At 56.6% G+C, this 25,468-nt stretch overlaps 2 protein-coding genes across 2 annotated transcripts; one reads left to right on the plus strand and one right to left on the minus strand.

The window, feature by feature from the left end:
• Positions 1 to 1,202: 1,202 nt before the first annotated feature.
• On the minus strand, positions 1,203 to 24,264 carry ZMAT5 (zinc finger matrin-type 5). The gene is made up of 6 exons (XM_068990017.1): positions 24,194 to 24,264; positions 11,822 to 11,976; positions 8,676 to 8,738; positions 6,339 to 6,419; positions 5,027 to 5,138; positions 1,203 to 1,511 (listed from the first exon to the last, which is right to left on the minus strand). Exons 2-6 carry the CDS (start codon positions 11,946 to 11,948, stop codon positions 1,382 to 1,384), a joined length of 513 nt encoding a protein of 170 aa, XP_068846118.1. The 5' UTR covers positions 11,949 to 11,976; positions 24,194 to 24,264; the 3' UTR covers positions 1,203 to 1,381.
• A 180-nt stretch (positions 24,265 to 24,444) lies between these two features.
• UQCR10 (ubiquinol-cytochrome c reductase, complex III subunit X) lies at positions 24,445 to 24,817 on the plus strand. The gene has a single exon (XM_068989631.1). The coding sequence runs from the start codon at positions 24,629 to 24,631 to the stop codon at positions 24,815 to 24,817; it is 189 nt and encodes a 62-aa protein (XP_068845732.1). The 5' UTR covers positions 24,445 to 24,628.
• The last annotated feature ends 651 nt before the right edge of the window (positions 24,818 to 25,468 follow it).

Below are 25,468 nucleotides of genomic sequence, written 5' to 3' on the forward strand. Positions count from 1 at the left end.
CCCTGGGCCACCAACGCGTGTACTTCAGGGCCTTGCATGGAGCCGTGGCCCCAGCCGTGAAGGGCCCGGCCCGCCTGCACCCTGCGTGCCCCACCCTGGCCTGCTGTACCATAGCACCAACTCTTCCCGCTGTCCGGGGCGGAGGGGGGCTCCTGAGACACTGAAGGGAGGAATCTGTGCAGGGCCCGGTAGCTGCTGGGGTCCCAGAGGCAGGAGGAGGCACCATGTGCCCAACGCTGCACAGCCAGCCCCAGCCTGGTCCCTGAGGGGTGCCCAGGGCCGTGCAGGGGCATGCAGGGGGTAGGCTGCCTCCTCCTGGAGTAGGACGAGGCTGGGGTCTCCTGGGCCCCGGTCCCTGGCACAGCCTGAGGAAGCCCCGCCCTCTGCTGAGTCCCTCCCTCTGACCTTCCCTAGACTCAAACCAGCCTTAGTCCTCACACTAGAGAATCAGCCCATTTTAAAGAGGAGGAGTCTGAGGTCCAGAAGGCTCCCAGAACTGGCCTCAGCTCCCCCCAGCAATGGTGATTTTCAGGAAGGGCAGAAGCTCACGAAAGATGGAGCCGGTAGCCACCCCACCCATCAGGCTCCCCCACCAGAGGCCCAGTGACCAGGGGGCCTCATTGCCCGCCAGCACCCAACACAGCATCTTGACCTGGAGTGCAGGGCTGGGCCGCAGACCACCCGGGCCGCCTGTGCGGTCTCCCTACCCATCAGGGGGCTGGCTCCTCCAGGGTGGAAGCCCCCCCTGATGTCGGTGCTGGGACGCTCAGCCAGGCCGCTCTCCCCAGCCCAGGGCCCGCCCTCCAGGGGTCGCCCACTTCTCCACTCCACCCAGGCCGAGACCCGGCTCCACACGCCACCCGAGCTGCGCCACCTGTGCTCTGCCCTGGCGGACGTGGGGACCCGGCCGGCACACCCGGTCCTCAGCTCCCCTCCCCAGATGCGGAGCCACGCCTGGTCTGGATCGGTCCCGCCCGGCCGTGCTGAGCCTCCGCCAGCCCCTGAGGGAAGAGAAGGGTGCCAAGCACCGGTCAGCCCAGAGAGAACCGCACCTCGCCCATCTCCCGACCCAGGGCCAGAGAGCGGAGCAGAGGGCGCCAGGCGAGCAAGGGCAGCTGTGCCACTGTGGTGACAGGCTTGCTTTATAAGCATCCAGAAGGAAGTCCTCTGAGGTGTCTCCTGAGGGGGTGGGCGTGGAGCAGCCTGGCACAGAGTCAGGACCAGGGCTGCACCTGGCTGGGGGCGGGCAGGGAGCACGCAGGCCTGAGAGGCCCAGGCTTCAGTTCCTGACGCTCCGTGGGGCACAGCCTCAGTGTCCACCGTAGAAGCCCTTCTCTTGGTTGTGGCCGACTCATGAGCTCGCCAGGCAGGGAGGAGGGGCTCAGCCCCACTGGACACTGGGCTGCAGGGGCCACCCCCCAGGAGGGGGTGCCCGCAGGGACGGAGGCAGCTCCTGGACTGGCGGCCAACCCACGGGGTACTGGAACACGGTGGCTCTCACGGGCTCGGCCCTAGACCCAGAGGGAAGGATGGAGAATTAAAAGTGGGGCGCTGTGGCCCAGGCTGGGGCACTACCCGCCCCTGCCCAGCTCACCCTCCCCACCACCCCAGCTGTGGCGGCCCCCCCGCTCACCCCCACTGCCTGAATCACCAGTTCAGGAAGGTAGAGCCTCAGAAACACGCGGGCCCTTTGAGCCCCCACTCTAGGAATACGCCCCAAGAAATAGTGGGGATTGGGGGCAGAGACTGAGCTGAGAGAGATGGGAGGAACCTCAGGAGTCCACCTGTGGGGGAGGGATAAATGGATAAATATATATGCACGTTCACGGCAGAGAATGCTATGCAACCTGTGTGAGACAGAGGCAGGCTTATATGCACTGACGAGGAAAGGTGTCATGACGCACTGTGAGACGAGGGTAGAAAAAGCAGCTTATAAAATAATGTATATAGCATGATACTATTTTTGTTTAAAGATATATAACATATATAAATGCATAAAAAGAAAAAAAACCTGGAAGACACAGCAAAATGTTAACAGTGGTTCTATCTGAGTGCTGCAATTATGGGTGATTTTTTTTTTTCTACCTCTTTTATACTTTTCAAAGAAAAGTTTTACAAGCACGCGAGCCTTTGAAATCAGGAAAAAAAAATACTGTCTAAATTTTTTTTTTTTAAAGCCTCATTTCTCACGCTATTCACTCTCCTCCCCCTTAAAGTCCACCATCCCGGGAGCCACCTCCTGGGGACCGGGGTCTGTTTGAAGCACCCACCCCCTCCGTTGTGCCCAGCCTGGGGCAGCCCTCTCCTCAGGGAGCCTGCCCCACCTGCTGCCGTCCCACAACGCTCGCTCCTTCGGGACTTGACCCCCACGCAGGCTGCTGCTTGCGCTTCAGCCCCCTGCCCAGCCCTCCCCTCAACCCCCCAACCCCCCACCCGGCCCTGCATTCAGTGCAGGCGAGGCCCTGGCAGCTGTCGGCAGACCCGGGGCCCCCCCCCCCGTGGCCAGCCGTCTGCAGGAGGAGAGGCCTGGAGGCTTGGGCCTCTCTCCGGCCTGACCCGCCGTCAGACCCGGAGCGAGGACTTCAGGCGGCCTGGGGCCTCCTGTGGCGTGAGGATAGGGGAGTCCCTGCTCGGCTGTCTGCTGCCTGCTGGAAAGCACAGACAGCGGCTCCCACCGTGATTTATGGCGTCGGGTAGAGTTCATAAACTCCAGCAGCCGCAGAGAAGGGTGGGAGTGAAGGGGGAGGCCCCGCGGCTGCTGGAAGGGACGCCTGGCTGCCGGCCAAGCCCCGCTGCTCCACAGAGAGGGCGTGACCCAACGGGGAGCCCCGTCCTGCCTCTGGACCCGGGCAGACGCCCAGGCGGCCAAGGGGTCCCGCCAGGAGAACGGCACGTTCCCCAGGCTCACAGGCCCTGAGCCGTCAGGGCGCACCCCTCCAGCCCGCACAGAGCGGACAGGGATGCGGGCGCCCAGTCTGCCCGTCACGGGGACAGGGGCAGCTCTCTCTTCTCTCTCGCTGTCCCCCGCCCTGGGCCCAGTTAGAAAGAGAGGGTCTCAGGGAGGCGCCTGGGCTGAACAGGAGCGCCCAGCTCGGAGAAGGGTGCAGAGGGGAGATTAAGACGGATCAAGTCACAATCTGAAGTGCCAACAATGGAAAGCGCGATGAGCCCTGGCCTGGCTGGGGATTAGCCTGCTGGTCTGAGGCCAGCCCCCACATCCCAGCACTGCCCGCTCTGGCAGGCCCCTCAGGGTCAGTCTGCCAGGGTGGGGGGCAGTGGACACGCAAGCAGCCCCCCTCCAGCCTGCATCTCCCCTTCCCCAGGAGGGCTGCCCAGACTCAGCTTGAGGGCTCTGCTCGGCCTGGGGGGGTTGGAGCCCTCGGGGCTGGGTGGCCCCAGATGGGCCAGGCAGCCATCTGGGCCCTGGGTGTCCCAGGAAGTGGGAAACAGACACACCCCGAGAGGTAGAGGGGCCACCAGACCCGTCCCCACCAGGCGGATGTGGCACGAACACCCAGGAATGGTCCCCCGGGCCGGGCCCCTCTCCCCAAACGCTCTCCTCAGCCAGTGTGTCCTGGGTTGTGAGCTCTGGGCTGCCGTGAGGGGGAGGCCCAGGGCGGGGAGGGCCAGGGGAGGGGAGACGGCTCAGCTAATGCTTGAAGGATGAGTCTGACTCTGCCAGGCAGATGTGGCGGGGGTGGGGGGCAGTTCCAGGCCAAGGAAATAGCACGAGGCGCCCCACAATCAGGAGCGCCCACCACATCTAAGAAGCCGCCAAGTGTCCTGACAGGACTGACGCGGAGGCCGGACGGGGGAGGTGAGAAGGCGACCCCCACGGGCCACGGAAGCAGCAGAGAAGTTAGCCAGGGCCCCTCGAGGTGGGCAGCGGAGTCCAGGCTTCTCGAGGGGGAGGAGGCCCGGAGGGTTTCAGCAGGGGCCGGGCCGGGGAGTGTTCTAGAAGCTGGTTGGGGCGGCTGTGTGGAGGGTGGGCCACCAAGGTCATAACCGCTCCCAACAGGACCAGAGGAGGGGCCGTCACGCTCCAACATGAGAGTCATGGCTGCAATGTGTTTTCAAGGTCGGGGCCCAGATTTAAAAACAGGATTAATTTTAAAACAGCTTAACAAGCTCTCCTCACTGGGGCATGGAGAAGGCAGGAGGCTTGGCTCTCACCCCCTGTTGGAGCCTCAAGGGGAGGCCTCACCCCACAGACTGTACCGGCTGGGCCACAGACCATGAGGCCCCCCCGCAGACATCACCGGTTCTGCAGCCCCAGTGCAGCCAGGCGCGGGGTGACCTCACCATGTCGGACAGCTCCCGAGCACACCCCTTAGCCCTCTTCCTCCCTTCTCTCTCAATACCTGGTGGAAGGCCCCAGGAGCCTTGGCTCTGGCCTTGGCCGTGACCTTGAAGGGCAGAACCTGGGTTCCTGACCCAGGCTGCCCCCATATAAGGAGTGAAGGGCACCCCATCTACTCCTGGGCCTCCTGAGTGCTGGGCCCCGGCAGCAACCAGGCCAGCCCCACCCCAGCCCCCTCCTTAAGGTCAATGGCGAGAAGTCTGTCACCCCCCTGTGCCATCCCGGCTCTGCCCGCTCAGAGCTGTGTGCCCCCCGACAAGTCACACCTCCCACGAGCCTCCCTTCCCCTTCCGCAGGGTTGGGGCAACCGTGGCCCTCTGGCAGGGTCTAGAGGGGACAGTGACCACGGTCAGGCCTCTCCTTCTGGCAAGGGACACTTGGTGCTGTGGACTCAAGCTGGCCTGGCCACCTGCCCGCCTTCAGCCAGTGCAGGCTGCTATAAGGGGGGAGCCACCAAGGCAGGGCACAAGGCTGGGCATGGGCGCCTACAAGCGAGTGTCCGTAAGCCTCTGGCCAGGGCCTGGGGACCAAGAGCCCCAATGTGGTCCCCCTGGGGAGTCCTATGTGGGTATCCGTGTCTGCTCCCTGGGCAGTTGGTGGCGACAAGGGCAAGCTGGCTGGGTCCTGCTCCTAGAGGGCACGGAGCGGGGAACCCAGGGCCTGTACCTGCTGCTTGGGGTGGAGCTCAGCCGCTTGGCTCGCTTCTCCAGCCAGTCCTCCAGGCGGACCTCAGGAAGCTCGGCAACGTCCAGCGGCCACTCCCTGGCCCGCCTCTCCTCTGAGGGTACAGACAGACAGGCCAGAGTGAGGGACATACTCACCCCCACGCTCCCACACGGCAGGTGGAACCTTCTGGGGTGGGGGGCACAGGCTGGGAGGCCAGGAGCAGAGCCTCTGGCCTGTCTCCACCTGCAGCCACCTGCCTCCCCAGGCAGCTCCCCCTGGGCCTCCCACTGCTTCATCAAATGGAGAGCAAACTCTGGCTGCCCCCCAGCTTTCTGGAGGGGGACACGGGATAATGCGTGTTGAGAGCCTGGTCTTCAGGAGGGCCCAAACCTTCCCAGGGTCGGGGAGACAGTGCAGGCTGCAGAGCAGAGCAGAGCCTGTGTGCGCCCTGCTCCACGGGCCTCCGGTTCTGAGAGATGGTGGTGGGGACGGGCTGCAGATACAGCTGGCTGCCGGGACGCACCGGTCTGGCCCACGGGCCTCACTTCTGCCCTGGAAAAGCGCCGAGAGACCTCTGTCTGTGCCAGGGCTGCGGCTGCACTGCCACCCGCCCCCCAGGGCAGGCACTGCCCACAGGGTCTGACTGGTCAGAGGGGAGCGAGGCCCATAGGGGGATGAGGGCAAAGGCCAGGCCGCCCCAGACGCTCGCTGGCCACGTGGATGGAGGCACTGCGCTTGCCGGGGGCTCACGCGAGGCTGCTTCTCCATGGGTTCAGTGAAGGGAGGCAGAAGATCGACAAGGCCACCTTAGCGGGAATTCCCTTCCCTCTCACTGAAGCGGTAAGAAGTGAGTGGCGGACAAAGGCGGACAGGCCAGTCTCCAGGCGGACGCTGACCTCGCCTTTCCACGGAGCACCCTGAGGTCAGGGAAGGTGCTCTTTTCATCTCCGTGGACCCAGAGCAGCAACAAGGGATCTGCCATGGACCAAGCAGGGACCCCAAACACGTGGCCTGACTGAGGAAGGGCGCGTGGGTGTATAAGAATGAAGGGCAGGCTAGCAGGGCCCCAGCGGGGCTGAGGCACACCCTCAGGACTCCCGGGCAGGAAGCCATGCGTCTCACTTTAAACCCAGCCAGGGATGCGGATGGGAGCTCCTGGCTCCTTCCCAACTTGTGCCCGGGGTGAACTGAAGGTGGCTCCTGATGCCACGGGCTACCGGACATGGCGGTCACAAAAGAAGGGGTGGGGGGAGGCGCAGGGCAGCAGCCCCCAGTACCCCCGCCCCCAGCCCAGGGCCCCAGGGAGACGCACCCTCCGCCTGGACGCTCAGCTCCTGCAGGCCTCGCTCGGACAGGTGGGAGAAGCGGCAGCTGGAGCCAAAGTCGCACTGACCTGCAACGGGAGGACAGAGCCAGTCACCGCTGGAGCAGACAGAGCCAGTCACTGCTGGAGCGGACAGAGCCCGTCACTGCTGGAGCGGAGCCCCGCGGGCTGAGGGGCAGCCTGAGGAGGGGCCAGCTAGCGTCAGGGACTGAGGAGGGGCCGCCCAGCCCCGAAGGAGAAGCTGCACCCACTCTGGCCTGGCCACGGGGGCTGCCAGAACCGCCTGTCTGGTCCCCCAGGCCCTGCTCGAAACCCTTCCCTGGCCGGAGACCAAAGTCCACTGTAGCTTCGAGTGAGTGAGTGAGTGGAAGTTGCTCAGTTGTGTCCGACTCTTTGCGATCCCACAGACTATACGGTCCATGGAATTCTCCAGGCCAGAATACTGGAGTGGGTAGTCTTTCCCTTCTCCAGGGGATCTTCCCAACCCAGGGATCGAACCCAGGTCTCCCACATTGCAGGTGGATTCTTTACCAGCTGAGCCACCAGGGAAGCCCAAGAATACTGGAGTGGGTAGCCTATCCCTTCTCCAGCGGATCTTCCCAACCCAGGAATCGAACCGGGGTCTCCTGCATTGTAGGCGGATTCTTTACCAACTGAGCTATGAGGGAAGCCCCAGGGAAGCCCCTTTAGTGACTAGGTTCCATTAAGCCTCTGCAGGCTTGTCCCCTGTCAACTCCCCCTACCCGAGTCCCATCAAACTATGGGAGGACCCTGTGAGCGTCCTGCTTCCTCGTGCCTGGCCCGCTGGCGGCCCCTGCCCAGGGCTCATGGTTGGGGGTGGGGCACAAAAGCTGGACTGCTTCCCCGGAGAGGCTTTCACAGCAGCTTTGTCAAGGAGGCACCAAAGTCCAGGGTGGCTTTCCGAATCTCAACTGTGGAGACTAGAAAGTATCTCGAGATAGCAAGAGGCTGTGGGGCTGGGGGAGGGATAAACTGAGACTGACACACACACCCTCCTGTATATAAAACAGATGACCGAGAAGAATCTGCTGCATAGCCCGGGGAACTCTACTCAGCACCCTAACGGCCTATGTGAGAAAAGACTCTAACACACACAAGCAGTGGAATAAATATGCGTGTAACTGAATCACTTTGCCATACACCTGAAACTGCTGCTGCTGGTAAGTCACTTCAGTCATGTCCGACTCTGTGCGACCCCATAGACGGCAGCCCACCAGGCTCCCCCATCCCTGGGATTCTCCAGGCAAGAACACTGGAGTGGGTTGCCATTTCCTTCTCCAGTGCATGAAAGTGAAAAGTGAAAGTGAAGTCCCTCAGTCATGTCTGACTCTTAGCGACCCCATGGACTGCAGCCCACCAGGCTCCCCTGTCCATGGGATTCTCCAGGTAAGAGTACTGCAGTGGGGTGCCATTGCCTTCTCCGACACCTGAAGCTAACACGATGTAAATCAACTGGACTCCAACAAAAAATAGGAAAAAAACAAACACAGGAGATAGAGGTACCCTAAGACAGCCTCACGGACCACGCTGCATTCAGGAGACCCTGGGGGCAGCACTGTCTCCTGAGGGGAGCGTAGCCGTTCACCCCGCTTTGCAAGGCCAACAGCAGTACCTGTCCCGGGTGCCAAGCTCCCTCTTACACTTTGCTAGCCACCATGGTGCTCCTCTTTGCTTTGGCTGCGAGGAACCTCAGGGCCAGACCCTTAGTGAGCACGCAGGACCCCGGGACAAGCCTGGAGGAGACACACCGCTCTCCGGCCTTGCCCTATTCTTCCTGCTCTTGTTTTCACCTGCCTTCGGCTCCTTTGCCTGCTGAGGTTTCTGGCTCTTGGAACTACATGCATCTTTACTAGCTGGGTACGGAGCAGTGAAAGCGACACCCAGCACCCTTTGTTCGAACTCTGAAGTTTCTCGCTGTTGTCGACCTGTTAGCGTCTCCAGCCGTGCCTGCCGAGAAGGAGGGCGCGGTGAAGGTCGGGCTCCCAGGCTAACTTAATCAGCCAGTCTATTACACCCATTAGTGTCTCCTGGATTGACTCGCAGGCTCTTGCTCACCCAGCGCTTGCTTGTCCTGGGTGACCTGATAAACTCATATGCTGAGGTCTGAAGAGCTGAGGACCAAGCCCTGGCTGTCATAAGGCACAAGCCCCCGGGAAGGGCCCCGGTGACTGAGACCACAAAGTGGGCTCAGGGTGGTGGCTGGGGTGAGGGCAGGGGGCGCGCTGTGCAGAGGTCCAGGCAGGCCAGATGGGTCCCAGGCAGGCGGAGGGAAGGGAGGGACCTGGACTGAGCAGGGCACCTTACCTGTCAGTAGAAACTTCCGGCAGGGCCTCTTGTTCTGCTCATCCAGCAAGATGGCAGCTGCATCTGCAAGGAGACAGGAGCTGGGCTCAGACTGTGGCTGCGGACGGGCACTTCCCACCACCAACACCAGGGAAGGGGAGACCGCCTCACCCAGCAAGGAGGGTAAGAGGGGACGACCACGGGCAGGGACGTGGGGAGAGGGACCCGAGCCTCAGGTGACCTCAGCCCCACCCAGCCAAAGCCAGGACAGGTGTGAGGTCAGGACTCTCAACCGTGCATGGCGGATCACCTGGGGAGTTTTTTTAAGTCCTGGTATCAGACGGTTTAGTAGCTAAGCTATGTCTGACTCTTTTGCGACCCTATGGACTGCAGTCTGCCAGGCTCCTCTGTCCATGGGATTTTCCAGGCAAGACTACTGGAGTGGGTTGCCATTTCCTTCTCTAGAGGATCTTCCTGACCCAGGGATCAGATCCGCATCTCCTGTGTCTCTTGCACTGCAGGCGGATTCTTTACTGACCCAGTCACCAGGGAAGTGGGTTTCCTGGGCTTCCCTGGTGGCTCAGACAGTAAAGAATTCACCCACAGTGCAGGAGACCCAGGTTCAATCGGAAGAAGACTTCTTTGCTCTGTCATTGCAACTTCCTGAGATTCTACCATTCCCTTCTCCAGGGGATCTCCCCAACCCAGGGATCGAACCTGGGTCTCCTGCATTGCAGATGCCTTACCATCGAGCCATCAGGGAATCCCATATTGAATACTATATCTTATATGTTAGAATTTAAATTCTGTTTGAAGTTTAAACCTTGTGTGCTCCTTGGTGGGCAAGGAATCAATTGGTCAAAATCTGTGAGTGAGTGAGGCACACAGGATGGTGCCCTGACTCAGACCTCTCACGTCGCCCTGGAGGAGGGCGCAGCCAGGCCTGGGCTGTGCACTTTCCCCATCCATCCACCACCTTTTCCAGAGGCCAGGGACTTCGGAGCCTAGGTTCACAGGATCCCAGGCAAGCTGTTTAATCTCTCCAAGTCTTGGGTTCCCCACATGTCAAATGGGAGGAAAACGCTCATCTGGTAGGGCTGCTGTGAACATTTAATAAGTTAATGGATGGACAGCACTTGGCAGAGGACGCCACACATTAGAATTTTGCCAGGAAAGTGGAGCTGGGAGCAGCCTCAGCGCCAGGGTCCCCGGTGATGCTAACGTGCAGCCAGAAGTGGAAGCTCAAACAATAGGAGCAGTTCTTACTCCATGACCTCCTCATAAACCCATCATATATGCAAATAGGCCCATTTTGCAGATGGGAATACTGAGGTTCATGTAAGGAAAAGGGGCACACAGACAGGAACTGGCAGTGCCAAGTTTGAACCCTAGCAGTGAGTCTCAAGCCCCTGCCCTTTCCCGTGTGGCTGCTGATTCCCTGGTGTTGGGCTTCCCTGATGGCTCAGCGGGTAAAGAACCTGCCTGCAATGCAGAAGACACAGAAGGGGCGGGTTCAATTCCTGGGTCAGGAAGATGCCCTGGAGGAGGAAATGGCAATCCACTCTAGTAGTCTTGCCTGGAAAATCCCTTGGACAGAGGAGCCTGGAGGGCTACAGTCCATTGGGTCGCGAAGAGTTGGACGCGACTGAGCAGCTGAGCGCCAGCAGTGAGTCCCTGGCTGACGGGGGCCCCTCACCTCCCCAGGTGGGCCAGCTGACAGCCAGGGGTGGGGTTGGGCTGCTGAGGTCTGCAGTCAGTTATCAGAGGACTCATTCCCGGCCTGCCTGCCGGAGCGTGGGTGCAGCTGGCAGTGTTGAGCAGGGTCCATCTGTCAGTACTAGGCCTGTTACTCGGCCCACCCTGCTGGTGCCAGAGGCTTCCCCTGGGGTGGTGGGCCCGTGGAAGGCATCTGGACACTGCTCAGAGCCTCCCCTGCCACCCATCTCCCAGGCAGGATAGCGAAACTGGAAGAGGTGCTGAGTCTGAGTCTTGACAAGGTTGTCAAGACAACCCTATGGGGAAGGGCTCCAGGCTGCCCAGCATCTGGCTGCTGGCTCCAACTCTAGCCACACGGCAGAAGCTCCAGGCAGCTTTTCAAGTCTACTGAGCCCAAGCCTGTCTTTCCCAGCTTCTGTTTTATTTCATCCGAGGGGAGGGCTTGAGAACTGTTAAAATGCTCCTCAGTGATGCTGAAGTGCACCCAGGGTTGAGAACCCCCACCCCAGGCCCTGCCCCTCTGCCCGGCATTCAAGGCTTCTCGAGGTCTGACCCCATTGGTCCTTCTTGCTTCAGCTCTCCAGATGAACAGCTGCCCCGCTGCCCTGGGTCTGTTTGCTCGTTCATTGAGACATTTGCCCGGCAAACATTTCCCGAGCACGTCCTGGGCGCCGGGCGCTGTGCCAGGATGAGGATTTAGCGGAGGACAAGTCAGACCTGGTCCTTCCTTCCACTCTGACAGTCACACTAATCCACGCGGCTGTGAGCAAGGTAAACAGCCCGCACGCGGCCAGATGACCTGCCCTGGCCCAGGGGTCGGAGAGGGAGTCCTGGAGGGCTCCCCTGGGGAGGGCAGGACAGCAGGAAAGGCCTGGCAGGGAGGGGCCAGTACCGGCCGTGGCCAGCGCGCTGGAGCTTGGAGGGAAAGGCCAGCAGGGGTTCCGCCCTGTCCGCGCTGTCCTAACGGGGCGTGAGGTCATGGGGCAGAAGGGCCCTGTTCTATTCACCTTTCGGTCTTCAGAGCCTCTTGGGCAGCCAGGTGCATGCCAGGTGCTCCCCAACCCCATGGCCAGCTTCAGCCCCTCCCCCTCGCCCTCTCTCCTGCAACAAGAACACCTGCTCAGGACGGAGCACAGGCTTTTCCCTAAGCTGTGGGCTGGAACACCAGCTCCTCGGAGAGGCCCTCTCCCTGTCCCCGGTGTCCCCCAGAGCCTAGCAAGGGCTCTGAGAATGGAGCCTCCAGTCAGGACTGCAGGGAGAGAGGAGTGCACCTGCCACTGCCCCTCCAAGGGCCCGTCTGCCCCAGGGGCCAGCAGCCCGGGCCTCTCTCTCTGGCTCTTCGGAGAGCCCAGGCCAGGATGGTCGCTGGTCCATGGTGCTTCCCCAGGGATGATCAGAGCGATCGGAGACCAGGGTTCCCCCCGCCGGGCCGCCCGGCCTGCAATACTCACCTCGAAACATATCATACCAGAGCTTCTTGGCCTTGAGGTGCTGCAGCCCATTCAGGTGCTTCTTGCGGTTGTGGAGGTTGTCCTGGAAGGAGCGGTCGCAGTAGTCGCAGAAGTAACGCTTCCCCATGGAGACCCGCGCTGGGAGCTACCACTGCCTGCAAGGTCAGGGCGCTGGGTCAGAGCGTGGAGGGCACGCCACCAGCCCTCCCGGAGTGCAGAGGGGCTCGCCCGGGGCTTGGCCTGTGCCGGGGGAGGAAGGTCCCAGACAGCCTGGGAGGAACCACATGGGCATCAGCATGTTTCAACGCTCCCTGGAGGTCCTCATCTGCAGCCAGGCTGGAGGACAGCCGCCTGCCCTCCACTGGCCAGCCCCCCGCAGGGCCCCCCACACCTCTCATCTCCCCTCTCAGAGCTGTGCTCCTTCCGTCTTTGCTCAAACACTGCCTTCTCAGTAATCTCCCGTGACTACTTCACTGACAACGGCAGAGCCCTCTGCTTGGCTTTCCCCATTCCCAGCTCCACTTTACCACCTCTGAGGTAACGTTATCTGTTCTGTTTATTATGTCATCTCTTCAACAGGAATGTGCGCCTATGGGCTGGGATAGTTTTGTTGTGTGTTGCTACAGCCCCCAAAGTGGTGCACAGTACAGAGAAGGCAACTAAATGTGTGTTGAACACGTGCATTAATTCCCATTTTCCTTATGGGAACAACTGAGGTTCAGAGAGAGGAAGTGACTCGCCCAAGGCCACACAGCTGGTACACGGAAGGCAATCCCCGGTGCCCGACAATCCCGCCGCTGGTGTCCGCTCTTCCACAGCCAGCTCAAGGCTTAGAGAAGCCAGAGGGCTCGGGCGGACACGCAGGCACTGAACGCTCAGGTGGTGATCACGGAGGAAAACAAGAACGGTTCAGGGTCTTCGACCCGTAAGACCCCTCACCGGTGGTAACCACAGCAGCCAGAGGCAGGTGGCAACTCTGTGACTCATGGCCAGCCCTTGGGTCCCCGTTTGGTGTCACAAGATGAGAGGACAAACGGGTCCACTCAGGGCCATCAAGTGGGATCGGCAAAGGGCTGAGCCCAGAATCGTCCCACACCTTTCAGGTCCTAGCCTCCTTTCCCAGAGTGGGTGCCTGAGGCCTCGAGGACGAGAGGGAAAGGTCACCAGGTCACAGCCCAGGCCAGCAGCAGAAACCCCAGCCCCCTGGGGCCCGGAGAATACAGTTAAAGCTGAGAGGCGATCCACAGGGCAGCCAGAGAGGGCAGCCAGAGGGGGACAGATGCATCTTGGGATGTATCCCTCCTGATAATGGGGAGGGACACAGAGACAAACGAGCCCCCTGGAGAAGGCCGCTCCCGCGACAGACAGCAGCCATTAAGTCAAGGGCAGTAATGGGATCGGGAACAGACAGCCACTCAAAATGAAAACGTATAAAACCTCTCTTCTATTACTGCTGAGAAACCGCATCCCAGACACACGGACTTGATATATTAAATTTGGCAGCTCTAATACACCCCGTCTTGCCAATAAACTTATAGGAATTGGATTGAAATTGTAAGAGATGAACGTTTAAAGGCCAAGTGCTTAACCAAGCAGTTCACAAGGCCTGAAGCAGCTCAGAGGAGAGAAACGGGCAGGGGGAAGGGCCAGGGGAGAGGCGTCCCTTGGGAGGATGTGATGGAACAAGGGCTCTGGGCAGACGCTGAGCAAAACCCCTGAAGGCACTGGGAAGCCAGCTGTGGGACCACAGACCCCTCCAGGCCTCTACGTTCCAGCTAGGAATATGGGGCAGTGGATCTGACTGGTTGGCTAATTGCTTAGAGAGCAGCACACAGAAGTTTGCTTATCCAAATGAATTATTAGTAAAAGAGAAATAGCAATACAGGGCTTCCCTGGTGGGCTCAGTGGTAAAGAACACGCCTGCCAATGCAGGGGACGGGGGCTCGACCCGTAGCTTAGGAAGATACCCTGGAGAAGGAAATGGCTACCCACTCCATTATTCTTGCCTGGAGAATCCCATGGACAAAAGAGCCTGGTGGGCTATAGTCCATGGGGTTGCCAAAGAGTCAGGTGCGACTTAGCAATGTAAATAACGCTAACGATGTCTGGCATTGCGCAAGCGCACGATAAGTGTCATGTAGTATGGTGGTAGGCGTCAGCACCTACCACAGGCCAGCACTGGGCTCAAAGCTCTAGAAGGCGTACTCTCACTGAATCCTCAGGACAACCTGTGAGGTTTCAGATGAGGGCTCTGAGACTCCCAGCAGGGAAAGGACTGAGCCAAGCTCACGCTGCTGGAGAGCGGCCAGGCCCGGCTGAGAACGCAGCGGGGATGGCTCTGGAGCCCACACTCCCCACGGCTAAGAGAGCCTCCTCCCAACAGATCGCACTGATGACAGCTTTCCTCTGCTGTTTACTCACAACACCCCCAGGACCACACGGCCCCTTCAAGTCCCAAGAGGTATGTATCATGATCCCATTTATGAAGGAGGAAACTGAGGCTCAGAGAGGGGCTCTGGGGTGCTCCAGATCACACCTCCAGGAAGAATAGCAGGTCTCGTCATGCCTGGGGCTGAGGTCTGCTGGGAAAGCCACCCACCAACCCACCAGGAAATGAAGAGTACACACCCCTCCCTCAACCTACCTGGTGACACTGATTCAAATGATGAGCCCTTGGGGCTGGGCTGCGTGTGTCTGTGTACACGTGTGTTTGTGTTTTCCTGTCTCTCACATGCACAAACCACGGGGGACACACCAGTCTCAGCTGAGGGCTGCCGCAGCAGCAACAGCCCCCCATGCCTCCTCCCCGCTGCCCACCCAAGCCGCCCCTCATGGGGCAGGGGAGGTGCTCAGCTGTCCAGGACAGGTCAACGGGCCGTGCATCCTGTCCCAGCTCTGCCAGGCTGTGGCTGTCACGTGCCCTCTCCAGGCCTCAGTCTCCCCACATGGAAAGCACGAGGTAGGTAGCTAGGCCAGGAGATCTCTAAAAGCACAGACACACACACACACAGACACGTAACAGAGAGCCTGGCCCACAGCAGGCCCTCAAGAAACATTGGCCATCATTACCATCATTACTGCTGGCCTCCAAAAAGCCAGGGTATCAGTGCCCCAGTGACCTCTGTGATCAGCTGCTCCGTAATACAGATGAGGAGAGTGAGGCCAGGAGAAGGGAAGTGAGCCATCCGCAGCACCCAGCACAAGGCTGGTTCGCAGCCCCAACGGCAGCCTAAGACCCCCGCCCGCTCGGCAGCTCTGCGGGGGTCCCCCCGTGCCCGGGAATGCGGTAGGGGGAGCAGAGTGGCTTTACGGGGGCCAGCACTTTCTGCCGCCTTCACAGGCCTGACCCCAGGAGGCAGAGGCCCTGACCCTGGGCAGGAGCTGGCTCCCAGCAAGGTGACCTCGGCTGGATACCGCCCAGGTGTGAACCTCCAGGGCTCCCGACCTCCCGCTCCAGTGCCCCGGCTCACATTAGGAGGGGCTGCAGCTGCAGAGCCCTCTGGACAGACACACAGCTCGGCAGGTGGAGCGTGCCAGGCGTCCTTGCACAGGGCACAGCCTGCACCACCGCACTTGGCAGTCCTGAGCAGGAGGTCAGGGCAGGGGCGGGGGTGGGCACAGCCGGACGTCTCCCTGGCGCCCAGATGCCAGCATAGGGTGCTGAGTAAGCGGGCCCTCTCCACAGCCATGATTCATCCTGTCCTCCGAGGACGCTTTGCACCATGTGAGCGCAGCCCTGTGGAACACAGGACCATCCGGCCCCGCTCCCTCGCAGGGAACACAGGCGGCACTGCCCGCCCACTCCCGGAGACCGGGTCTGCGGTGGCAACAGCATCTGCTGGCTCCCTGGACCTGTGCCAGGTGACAGAGTGGCTCCTCGTGGCCACAGGGCAGAGGGCAAGGCTCGGGGGAGACCACCTTCTGGGGTCACACAGGCCTGGGTTTGAGTCCCAGCTCTACCGCTTATCAGCTGGGTGACCTCCGGAAAGTCCTTTTCATCTCCCGGAGTCTGTCCTCAGCTAGAAAATAGGAACCCCGCCGCTGCTGTGAATTTAGCACCGCGGAGAGTGGAGGCTGTGACTGCTGTTGCCATCGTCACCCAGGGGGCTCACTCCTCCCCCCTAAACCTGATTCAAAACTGCAGCCAAAGTCTCAGCAGCAGACACGTCTGTCCCTCTCGCCACCTGCTCTGTTTTCCAGAGCTCGTCTCACATGCTGATTTACTGTTAAATGGGCTGCATCCCCGCTAGAACACAGCTCCACCAGGGCAGAGAGCGCTGTCTGTCCGTCCGGCAGCTGCACCTGCTCAAACGCAGAGTGGCTGCTGGGATGAGCGAGGGGCCTGCCCATCCCTGCCCGAGGCCTTTCGCCGTCTGGTCACCAGCTCGCCCACCCTCTTCTCCGTAAGCTTGAATATGGGGACGACCATGAGGACAAGAAGAGAGACACGAGGTCCCCAAGGGGAGTCTGCCACCCTCCCCCTCCCCGCAGGGCTTCTGTCCCCAGCAGAGACCCCCGGCCCACTTAGCTCACACCCGGCAGGCTCCAGCAAAGGATGGCCACTGAGCTGAGATGTGGGGAAGAGGAGGAGGGGAGAAAAGAGAGTCCGATTTGACTCTGTAGTGCGAGGCATTCCCTTGCCTGACCTCACAGACCCCCTGAGCAGACACCAGGGCGTCCATTTCACAGGTGGGGACACACATTCAGAAACCCTCACTTCCTACTTTGCTCAAAGCCTCGACTGGGAGAGACCTGATGGCCTCTCATCAGCCCGAGCACTGCAGGTGGGCTGGTGGGCACACCCCAGGCACCGCCAGCGCTGTCGCCGCACGTCCCGGGGCCGGCTGACACGGGGCCGGCGGTCCCTTCCCCAGCGCCCCACCCTGAGGCTGCTCCACTGATATTCTCAGTTCCTTTTATCGTGAGCAGCTCGGGTCCAGAGCTGGCTTTGGCACAAGGCTAAAATAACCCAACAGCTTGGCCGCGGGGGCTGGGAGGCAGCCGGTAATGATCCAGGCTTGCGCTCTCCACACGCTGCCCTCGGGCTCACCTGTCATTTCTTCTGATTACGGCACCGCCAGGCCCCGGGTAAACAGCAAACCTTGGCCAGAGGGCGGCTCTGTGGCGTGCCCACTAGGAGCACCGCAACATTCCAGCATCGCATATGCCTGCCGTCTGGAGTCGGTGGCATCAGACCCGCCCCACACGGGAGGCCTGCAGACTACCTGCTCGGGACCCAGCTCCAACAGCAGTGCCTAGGAGACCCAAATGTCTCCCGATGGGACCCCCGAGATGCTAAGGGTCTTCCTCAGATGCCCCCGAGGTCTTGTAGCAACCACCCATCTCTCTCCTCCTCACCTCCTGAAAGGACAGAGCTCCAAACAGGAGAGGTAAAAAATCACCCGAAGGAGGCTCTTGATCCACACGCCCCAATTCCAAAACATCTCTGCCTTTCCCTTCTCCACCCTCCCCCCACCATCCCAAAGCCTGGGCTCCCAATACCACGGGACTCTCTGCCACTGCTGCCCAAGTCACGTCTCACCCTTTCACACCAAGACCAGCCTCCCCCTGCCCTTTATTTCCTTTTCCTCACATTTTTATTTCAATAACATCTGGTTTGTAGTTGTTAGTCGTTAAGTCGTGTCTGACTCAGAGATCACGTGGACTGTAGCCTACCAGGCTCTTCTGTCCATGGAATTTCCCAGACAAGAACACCAGAGTGGGTAGCCATTCCCTTCTCCAAGGGATCTTCCCAGACCAGGAATCAAACCCATGTCTCCTGCATTGGCAGGCGGGCTCTTTACCACTGAGCCACTGCTGAGCCCCTGAACCAGCCTCCTTAGTTCAGCCCACCCTGGGCAGCATTATATCAACCCTCTGAAAACAACTCCTCAAATTTTTCCATTGTTCCTGGTGAGGAGCTTATTAAAAATGAAGCCTCCTGAATAGGATCCTCGGGAATTCTGACTCAGCATATCTGGAGAAATTTGTTTTCTAACCAGTGAGTCTAGCACCCCCCTAGCAGATACCCCCAAGAAATAAAAGCCTGGAGAACTGAGGTCCCACTGTTCATCAACCTTCTCTTCCCCTGCATGCCACCGGCAGCCTCTGCTGCAGGCAGTCACTCTGGGTGGACACAGCCCCCGAATTCGTGTCCCAATTGGAAATCTGCTGGTCTACAAACACCCTCAGTGTCCTGAAACCCCGACTTGACCGGAAAGCAAAGCATAACTCAGAAAAGTGGATAAAACACTTTTCTTACTGGCTACGTCTCCTGTCACACTCCAGGAGAGTTTAAAATTGAAAATACAGGACTTCCCCAGCAGTCCAGCAGTTAAGCATCCACCTGCCAATGCAGGGGACACAGGTTTGATCCCAGGTTCGGGAAGATGCCACATGCTATGGGAGCAATTGAGCCCATGTGCCACAACTACCGGGCCAGCGCTCTAGAGCCTGGGCTCCTCAACAAAGAGAAGCCCCGCCCTCCACAGGGAGTGAAAGCCTGCGCACGGCAATGAAGACGGAGCACGGAAAAAAATAAAGAACACATGAATACATTTTTTTTTTTTAAGCTATATGTAAGGAATTTGACTGGGATTCCCTGATAGCTCTGTTGGTAAAGAATCCACCTGCAATGCAGGAGACCCTGGTTTGATTCCCAGGTTGGGAAGATCTGCTGGAGAAGGGATAGGCTACCCATTTCAGTATTCTTGGGCTTCCCTGGTGACTTAGCTGGTAAAGAATCCACCTGCAATGTGGGAGCCCTGGGTTCGATTCCTGGGTTGGGAAGATCCCCTGGAGAAGGGAAAGGCTACCCACTCCAGTATTCTGGCCTGAAGAATTCCATGGACTGTGGAGTCCATTGGGTCGCAAAGAATCTGACTCGACTTTCACTTTCACTTTTCATGGAATTTGATTAACGTAGACAATCATTTTTTAGCAAAGAAAATAGAGGTAGAAGAGCAACTCGATTATTGTATTAATGTTCTTGTCCTAAGTTTATTAATAATCAGTGTATACGTGGTATTTAAAAGTATCTCACTGAAAAGAATTTCTGTTGAGTATACAAGAGGAAAGCATGTTTTTTCAGGAATTGATTAAACTGATTCCAATTTAAAATATAAAAATTAAAACCTGTAGTTAGATGATTGAGAAAACGGGCTTCCCAGTGGGCCCAGTGGTAGACAATCTGCCTGCCAGTGCAGATGTGGGCTCGATCTCTGGGTCAGGAAGGTCCTCTGGAGGAAGCAATGGCAACCCATTCCAGCATTCGTGCCTAGAAAACCCCACGGTCAGAAGAGCCTGGCGGGCTACAGCTCATGGGGTCACAAAGAATCTGACGCGCCTGAGTGGCCGAGCACAAGTCCACAACTGACAATGTATCAGCGATTTGTCTGAGGCTTGTTACTTTAGGCGGAGGAGTTAGCGATGGCTGGGAATGTCGGCTGCATAGTAAACACCTGCATATAACACCTGGGGTGCTAGAAGAGCTTCCAAGAGTGGCCCCCGTATTCCAATTTCATGACAGAGATGGAACCAGTATTTTTTGAATCCCCAGACTGAGAAAATGTGACATAAGAGAACATGACTAAGTCTGTTAACAGAATCAAACTGTTTACAAGAACTGAAAATTTATCACATTTATTAGTTTATTGGCTTTTCTAGTTAATTGCTTAAGTATTCTGGGGATATTATACTTGTTAGGTTATATATCTGAAGTACTTAAAAGGAAAATCAACTATATTAAATGTATAAGTGGAATTAAATGTGTAAGGGAATGTAATTGGGCTAAAGATAGGGCTGAATATTTAAAGGAATTTCATTTGCTCAACTTGAGTTCAAACATTAATCAAAGGGAAAGTTAAGGTTATTTTTCTTATTTTTTTAGGTTTACGCATAGAATAATAATTTCTAAACTGATAGTGATAGCTTAAAGAAAACTATATATTTTTTTATAAAGCCTTGCTCCAAAATGAGAATTAACTAAAAAAGGCAAAAAAAAAAAAAATACAATAAGCCACACCTTAACTCCCTGTGGTCTTCCCTACCCATCTCACCTAAAACAATCCCCCTCCTCTTAACTTACCATCAGCCAGATTAGCTGTCAGCAAGGAAAAAGTGCTCTTTCCCAGAAGCTTCACAATCTCCTGCCCCAAAGGGCTACCAAGATGCTTTGCAAATAGAAAATAACTGGTCATGGTTATAGAGCATTTCACATTTTTCCTCCCCATCCCCTAATAAGGCATTACAGTTGCTTTTACAAGTCAGAGGTAGATCCAGGTTTCCAATCCGGTCCCTGCTTTTCAATGCCGCACCTACACAGATGACTTTTATCTCGGGCTCAGACCTCTCCTCTGAACTCTACATTCATACCACCGTCACCCTCTGAACAGAAGCAGTGGCAGATTTTAGTTTCTTGGGTTCCAAAATCACTGTGGACAGTGACCGAAGCCGTGAAATTAAAAGATGCTTACTCCTCGGAAGGAAAGCTATGACAAACCTAGACAATGTATTAAAAAACAGAGACATCACTTTGCCAACAAAGGTCCATATGGTCAAAGCTATGGTTTCTCCAGTAGTCATGCATGAATATGAGTCAGACCATAAAGAAGGTTGAGCACTGAAGAACTGAAGCTTTTGAATTGTGGTGCTGGAGAAGACGCCTGAGAGTCCCTTGGACTACAAGGAAATCAAACCAATCAAGGAAAGGAAATCAACCTTGAATGTTCCTTAGAAGGACTGATGATGAAGCTTAAGCTGCAATACTTTTGGCTACTTGATGCAAAAAGCTGTCTCATTGGAAAAGACCTGATGCTGGGAGAGAACAAAGGCAAAAGGAGAAGGGGGGACAGAGGATGAGATGGGTGGACAGCATCACCCACTGAATGGACATGCATATGAGCAAACTCTGGGAGATAGTGGAGGACAGGGGAGCCTGGTGTGCTGCAGTCCACAGGGTCACAGAGTCAGACACCATGTAGCAACTGAACAACCACCACTTCCATCTGACATCTAAGGAGCAGTTTGAGCTTAACATGGCCAAACAGAAGCTAAAATCATTCCTTGATTTTAAGTTGCTGAGGTCAAAACTTTGATGTCATCCTCGATTTCTCTTTCCGGTACCCCCTACATCACTCACCTAGAGCCAGACATCCTGGAATGTGAAATCAAGTGGGCCTTAGGAAGCATTACTACGAACAAAGCTAGTGGAGGTGATGGAATTCCAGTTGAGCTATTTCAAATCCTAAAAATGCTGCTGTGAAAGTGCTGCACTCAATATGCCAGTAAATTTGGAAAACTCAGCAGTGGCCACAGGACTGGAAAAGGTCAGTTTTCATTCCCATTCATAAGAAAGGCAATGCCAAAGAATGCTCAAACTACCACACAATTGCACTCATCTCACACGCTAGTAAAATAATGCTCAAAATTCTCCAAGCCAGGCTTCAACGATATGTGAACTGTGAACTTCCAGATGTTCAAGCTGGTTTTAGAAAAGGCAGAGGAACCAGAGATCAAATTGCCAACATCTGCTGGATCATCGAAAAAGCAAGAGAGTGCCAGAAAAACATCTACTTCTGCTTTATTGACTATGCCAAAGCCTTTGACTGTGTGGATCACAATAAACTGTGGAAAATTCTTAAAGAGATGGGAATACCAGACCACCTGATCGGCCTCCTCAGAAATCTGTATGCAGGTCAGGAAGCAACAGTTAGAAGTGGTCATGAAACAAGAGACTGGTTCTAAACAGGAAAAGGAGTACATCAAGGCTGTATATTGTCACCCTGCTTATTTAACTTATATGCAAAGTACATCATGAGAAACGCTGGGCTGGGGAAGCACAAGCTGGAATCAAGACTGCCGGGAGAAATATCAATAACCTCAGATATGCAGATGACACCACCCTTATGGCAGAAAGTGAAGACGAACTAAAGAGCCTCTTGATGAAAGTGAAAGAGGAGAGTGAAAAAGTTGGCTTAAAGCTCAACATTCAGAAAACGAAGATCATGGCATCCGGTCCCATCACTTCATGGAAAATAGATGGGGAAACAGTGGAAACAGTGGCTGACTTTATTATTTGGGGCTCCAAAATCACTGTAGATGGTGTAGCTGGCAGCCATGAAATTAAAAGATGCTTACTCCTCAGAAGGAAAGTTATGAACAACCTAGATAACATATTAAAAAACAGAGACATTACTTTGCCAACAAAGGTCCGTCTAGTCAAGGCTATGGTTTTTCCAGTAGTCATGTATGGATGTGAGAGTTGGACTATAAAGAAAGCTGAGCACCGAAGAATTGATACTTTTGAACTGTGGTGTTGGAGAAGACTCTTGAGAGTCCCTTGGACTGCAAGGAGATCCAATCAGTCCATCCTAAAGGAGATCAGTCCTGGGTGTTCATTGGAAGGACTGATGTTGAAGCTGAAACTCCAATGTTTTGACCACCTGATGTGAAGAGCTGACTCACTGGAAAATACCCTGATTCAGGGAAAGATTGAGGGCAGGAGAAGGGGACGACAGAGGATGAGATGGTTGGATGGCATCACCGACTCAGTGGACATGAGTTTGAGTAAACTCCGAGAGTTGGTGATGGGCAGGGAGGCCTGGTGTGCAAAGGATCAGACACAACTGAGCGACTGAACTGAACCCCCTACATGCATCTGTTCCATTTGACCCACCCCCTAAATACATCCCAAATCTGATCACTACTCTAATCCACACCCTAATCTAAATCACCATCCAGCCTCCACTTCCACCACAGCAACTTCCCCTCTTCAGTCTGATCTCTGAAGAGCAGCCAGAAATGACCTTGAAAGTAAATCAGATCATGTCACACCCCAGCTTAAAACCCATCATCAGTGGCTTCCTAGTGCAATAAGGAAAAAGTAAGACTCTACTGTGGGTTACAAGGCCAGATATGAGCTGATCTGAGCTACTTCACAGTCCATTCTACTTTTTCCCCTGCAACACCCCAGGACAGAGCAGTCTCAAGGCCTTCGCACCAATGTTTTCCTGTTTGTGAAAGTGAAGTCGCTCAGTCGTGTCCGACTCTTTGCAATCCCATGGACTGTAGTCTACCAGGCTTCTCCGTGCATGGGATTTTCCAGGCAAGAGTACTGGAGTGGGTTGCCATTTCCTTCTCCAGGAGATCCTCCTGACCCAGAGATCGAACCCAGGTCTCCTGCATTGCAGGCAGCCGCTTCACCCTCTGAGCCACCAGGGAAGCCCTGTTTGAACTGCTACTATTCATTCACTCAGTTCAGTTCAGTCCAGTCGCTCAGTTGTGTCCGACTCCTCGCGACCCCAGGAATCGCAGCACGCCAGGCCTCCCTGTCCATCACCAACTCCCGGAGTTCACTCAGACTCACGTCCATCGAGTCCGTGATGCCATCCAGCCATCCCATCCTCTGTCGTCCCCTTCTCCTCCTGCCCCCAATCCCTCCCAGCATCAGAGTCTTTCCCAATGAGTCAACTCTTCGCATGAGGTGGCCAAAGTACTGGAGCTTCAGCTTTAGCATCATTCCTTCCAAAGAAATCCCAGGGCTGATCTCCTTCAGAATGGACTGGTTGGGTCTCCTTGCAGTCCAAGGGACTCTCAAGAGTCTTCTCCAACACCACAGTTCAAAAGCATCAATTCTTCGGCGCTCAGCCTTCTTCACAGTCCAACTCTCACATCCATACATGACCACAGGAAAAACCATAGCCTTGACTAGACAGACCTTAGTCGGCAAAGTAATGTCTCTGCTTTTGAATATACTATCTACGTTGCTCATAACTTTTCCTGGGCACCCTGGCTAAAATATTACCACCACTCCCTCCCCAATCAACCTGTCCTCTGCTCTTCTAAGTATTACTTGTTATTACTGCCCCTCCTCACACACACTCGAACGAGCGCTTCATGAGGGCAGGGACTGGTTCACCGCTGGATCCGCAGCGTAGGGCCCAGGGCCTCTTAGAAAACGTTTACTGGACCGCCCTCGTCCTCCGAAGTTCTTGCTATTTCTATTCCCCGAAGGAATAAGTGCATCTAGGTCTCCCGTCTTCCAAGCCAGGTTGTCAGCTTGCGAAACCCCGGGATGAGGAGTATAGGAAGCAGGGGCAGAATCGCCTCTTCCCCGGGGGTCGGGCAGAGGAAATTAGCCCCCTGGACCCGACTTGTTGCCATAGGTTCCAACTCTAGACCTGGACTTGGGGCTGACAGAGGCGACAGGGGTGGGGACAAGCTTGAGATAGGGCACCCAGGCCTCGCCCATGTATCCAGTCCACGTAGTGTTAAACTGCCGCGGGGCTCGCCGATCTAGTTGGGAGAGCCCAAGTCCTCCCGCGGGGGTGGTGAGGAGAAACTCTCCCTCGATGTCCCTTTCACAGAACGTACCTGGTTCGGCGGGGCCCGACGGCTCCGAGCTCCTCCTCCGGCGCCCTCACGCCGTGAACTGCTTGCTGGGATTCGTAGTCCTCCCGCTGGGGAGCGGCCCGCCCTTCCCAGAAACCTTTGCGAATCAAAGCGGAAACAGAGCGGAAGTTGAGGAAGCGCGAGGGCTTCTGGGTGTTGTAGTGAAAATATTAAATCTTTTAAAAAAAATGCTTAAGAAGAAGAATTCAGTAATACGTTTCACCAAGCTGTTTGGGATTCCATGATCTGGATTTTAGGAGACCTTAATCCCGCACAAGCCATCAGTTTACCTCCATAGTTCAAAACGACGAGCGCCGAGATTCAGAAGAACTACGAATCCCATAAAGCATTACACGTGGAGGCCCTTTGGAGAGAAAGGTCGTCTCGGCGCCGGCGCTCGTTCTGCAGCGGACAAACATGGCGGCCCCGACGTTGACTGCCAGGTTGTACTCCTTGCTGTTCCGCCGGACCTCTACCTTCGCCCTCACCATCGTCGTGGGCGCCCTGTTCTTCGAGCGCGCCTTCGATCAAGGCGCAGACGCAATCTACGAACACATCAACGAGGGGGTGAGGGCCTGGACCGTCCCTGACCTTGGGCCCTTCTGAGGGGTGGAGGTGGGGCGGGACGCAGTCTACCTTTACTAGAAGCGGGGGAACCCTGGAGGTCTTCTCTCTGTAGACTGCCGTCTGTCCGTTCCCGGCCGGTATGAACCCTAAAACGTTCAACGGGATCAGCAGCTCCCACTCTGCAGGGGTTGCTAGTATCGCTGTCTCCCACGCCCCACACCCACTTGTCCATCGGCAGGAGCGAAAACCAAAGCAGAGTGAGAGCGAGGGATTATTAGGGCCACACCACCAGGAGGCCAGTGGCACGTCAGGGCTGGACCCGGGACCCCTGTTTCGTCTGAGGGTTTCAAGGGCACATTTGAGCGGGCGACGGCCGTGAATAGGACATCTTCTTAGACACTGGGGCTGGCCTTTTTAGACAGCACTTTTCAGTTCCGAAGCCTTTCTATGCTGGCAGCGATGGTATTAATAGTGGTTAGGGGGTGAGGGGTGAGGGGGATCGGGAGGATATAAAAGCAGAGAACCCTGGGTGGAAATACCGGGCCTTCCCACTTAATAACTTGTGAGTTAAGCTCTCTGAGCTTCAGTTTTTTCTGTGACATAGAAATGATAGTAGCTGTCTCAGGGGATTATTGTGAGGATTCCATGAGATGCTGGTGTCCAGTAGGTGGTACCAGTCAAAAACTAGCA

The sequence above is a fragment of the Capricornis sumatraensis genome, chromosome 17, assembly GCF_032405125.1.
Source record: "Capricornis sumatraensis isolate serow.1 chromosome 17, serow.2, whole genome shotgun sequence".
In the NCBI taxonomy this organism is placed as follows: domain Eukaryota; kingdom Metazoa; phylum Chordata; class Mammalia; order Artiodactyla; family Bovidae; genus Capricornis; species Capricornis sumatraensis.

Excerpts from the sequence above, each read along its gene's own strand:
- UQCR10 (XM_068989631.1), top strand. The coding sequence starts at position 24,629 with ATGGCGGCCCCGACGTTGACTGCCAGGTTGTACTCCTTGCTGTTCCGC.
- ZMAT5 (XM_068990017.1), bottom strand. The coding sequence starts at position 11,948 with ATGGGGAAGCGTTACTTCTGCGACTACTGCGACCGCTCCTTCCAGGAC. Across the intron at positions 8,739-11,821 it reads CTGGTATGATATGTTTCGAG|ATGCAGCTGCCATCTTGCTG; the intron begins GTGAGTATTGCA and ends GTCTCCTTGCAG. Across the intron at positions 1,512-5,026 it reads AGCTCCACCCCAAGCAGCAG|GGCCGAGCCCGTGAGAGCCA; the intron begins GTACAGGCCCTG and ends CTCTGGGTCTAG.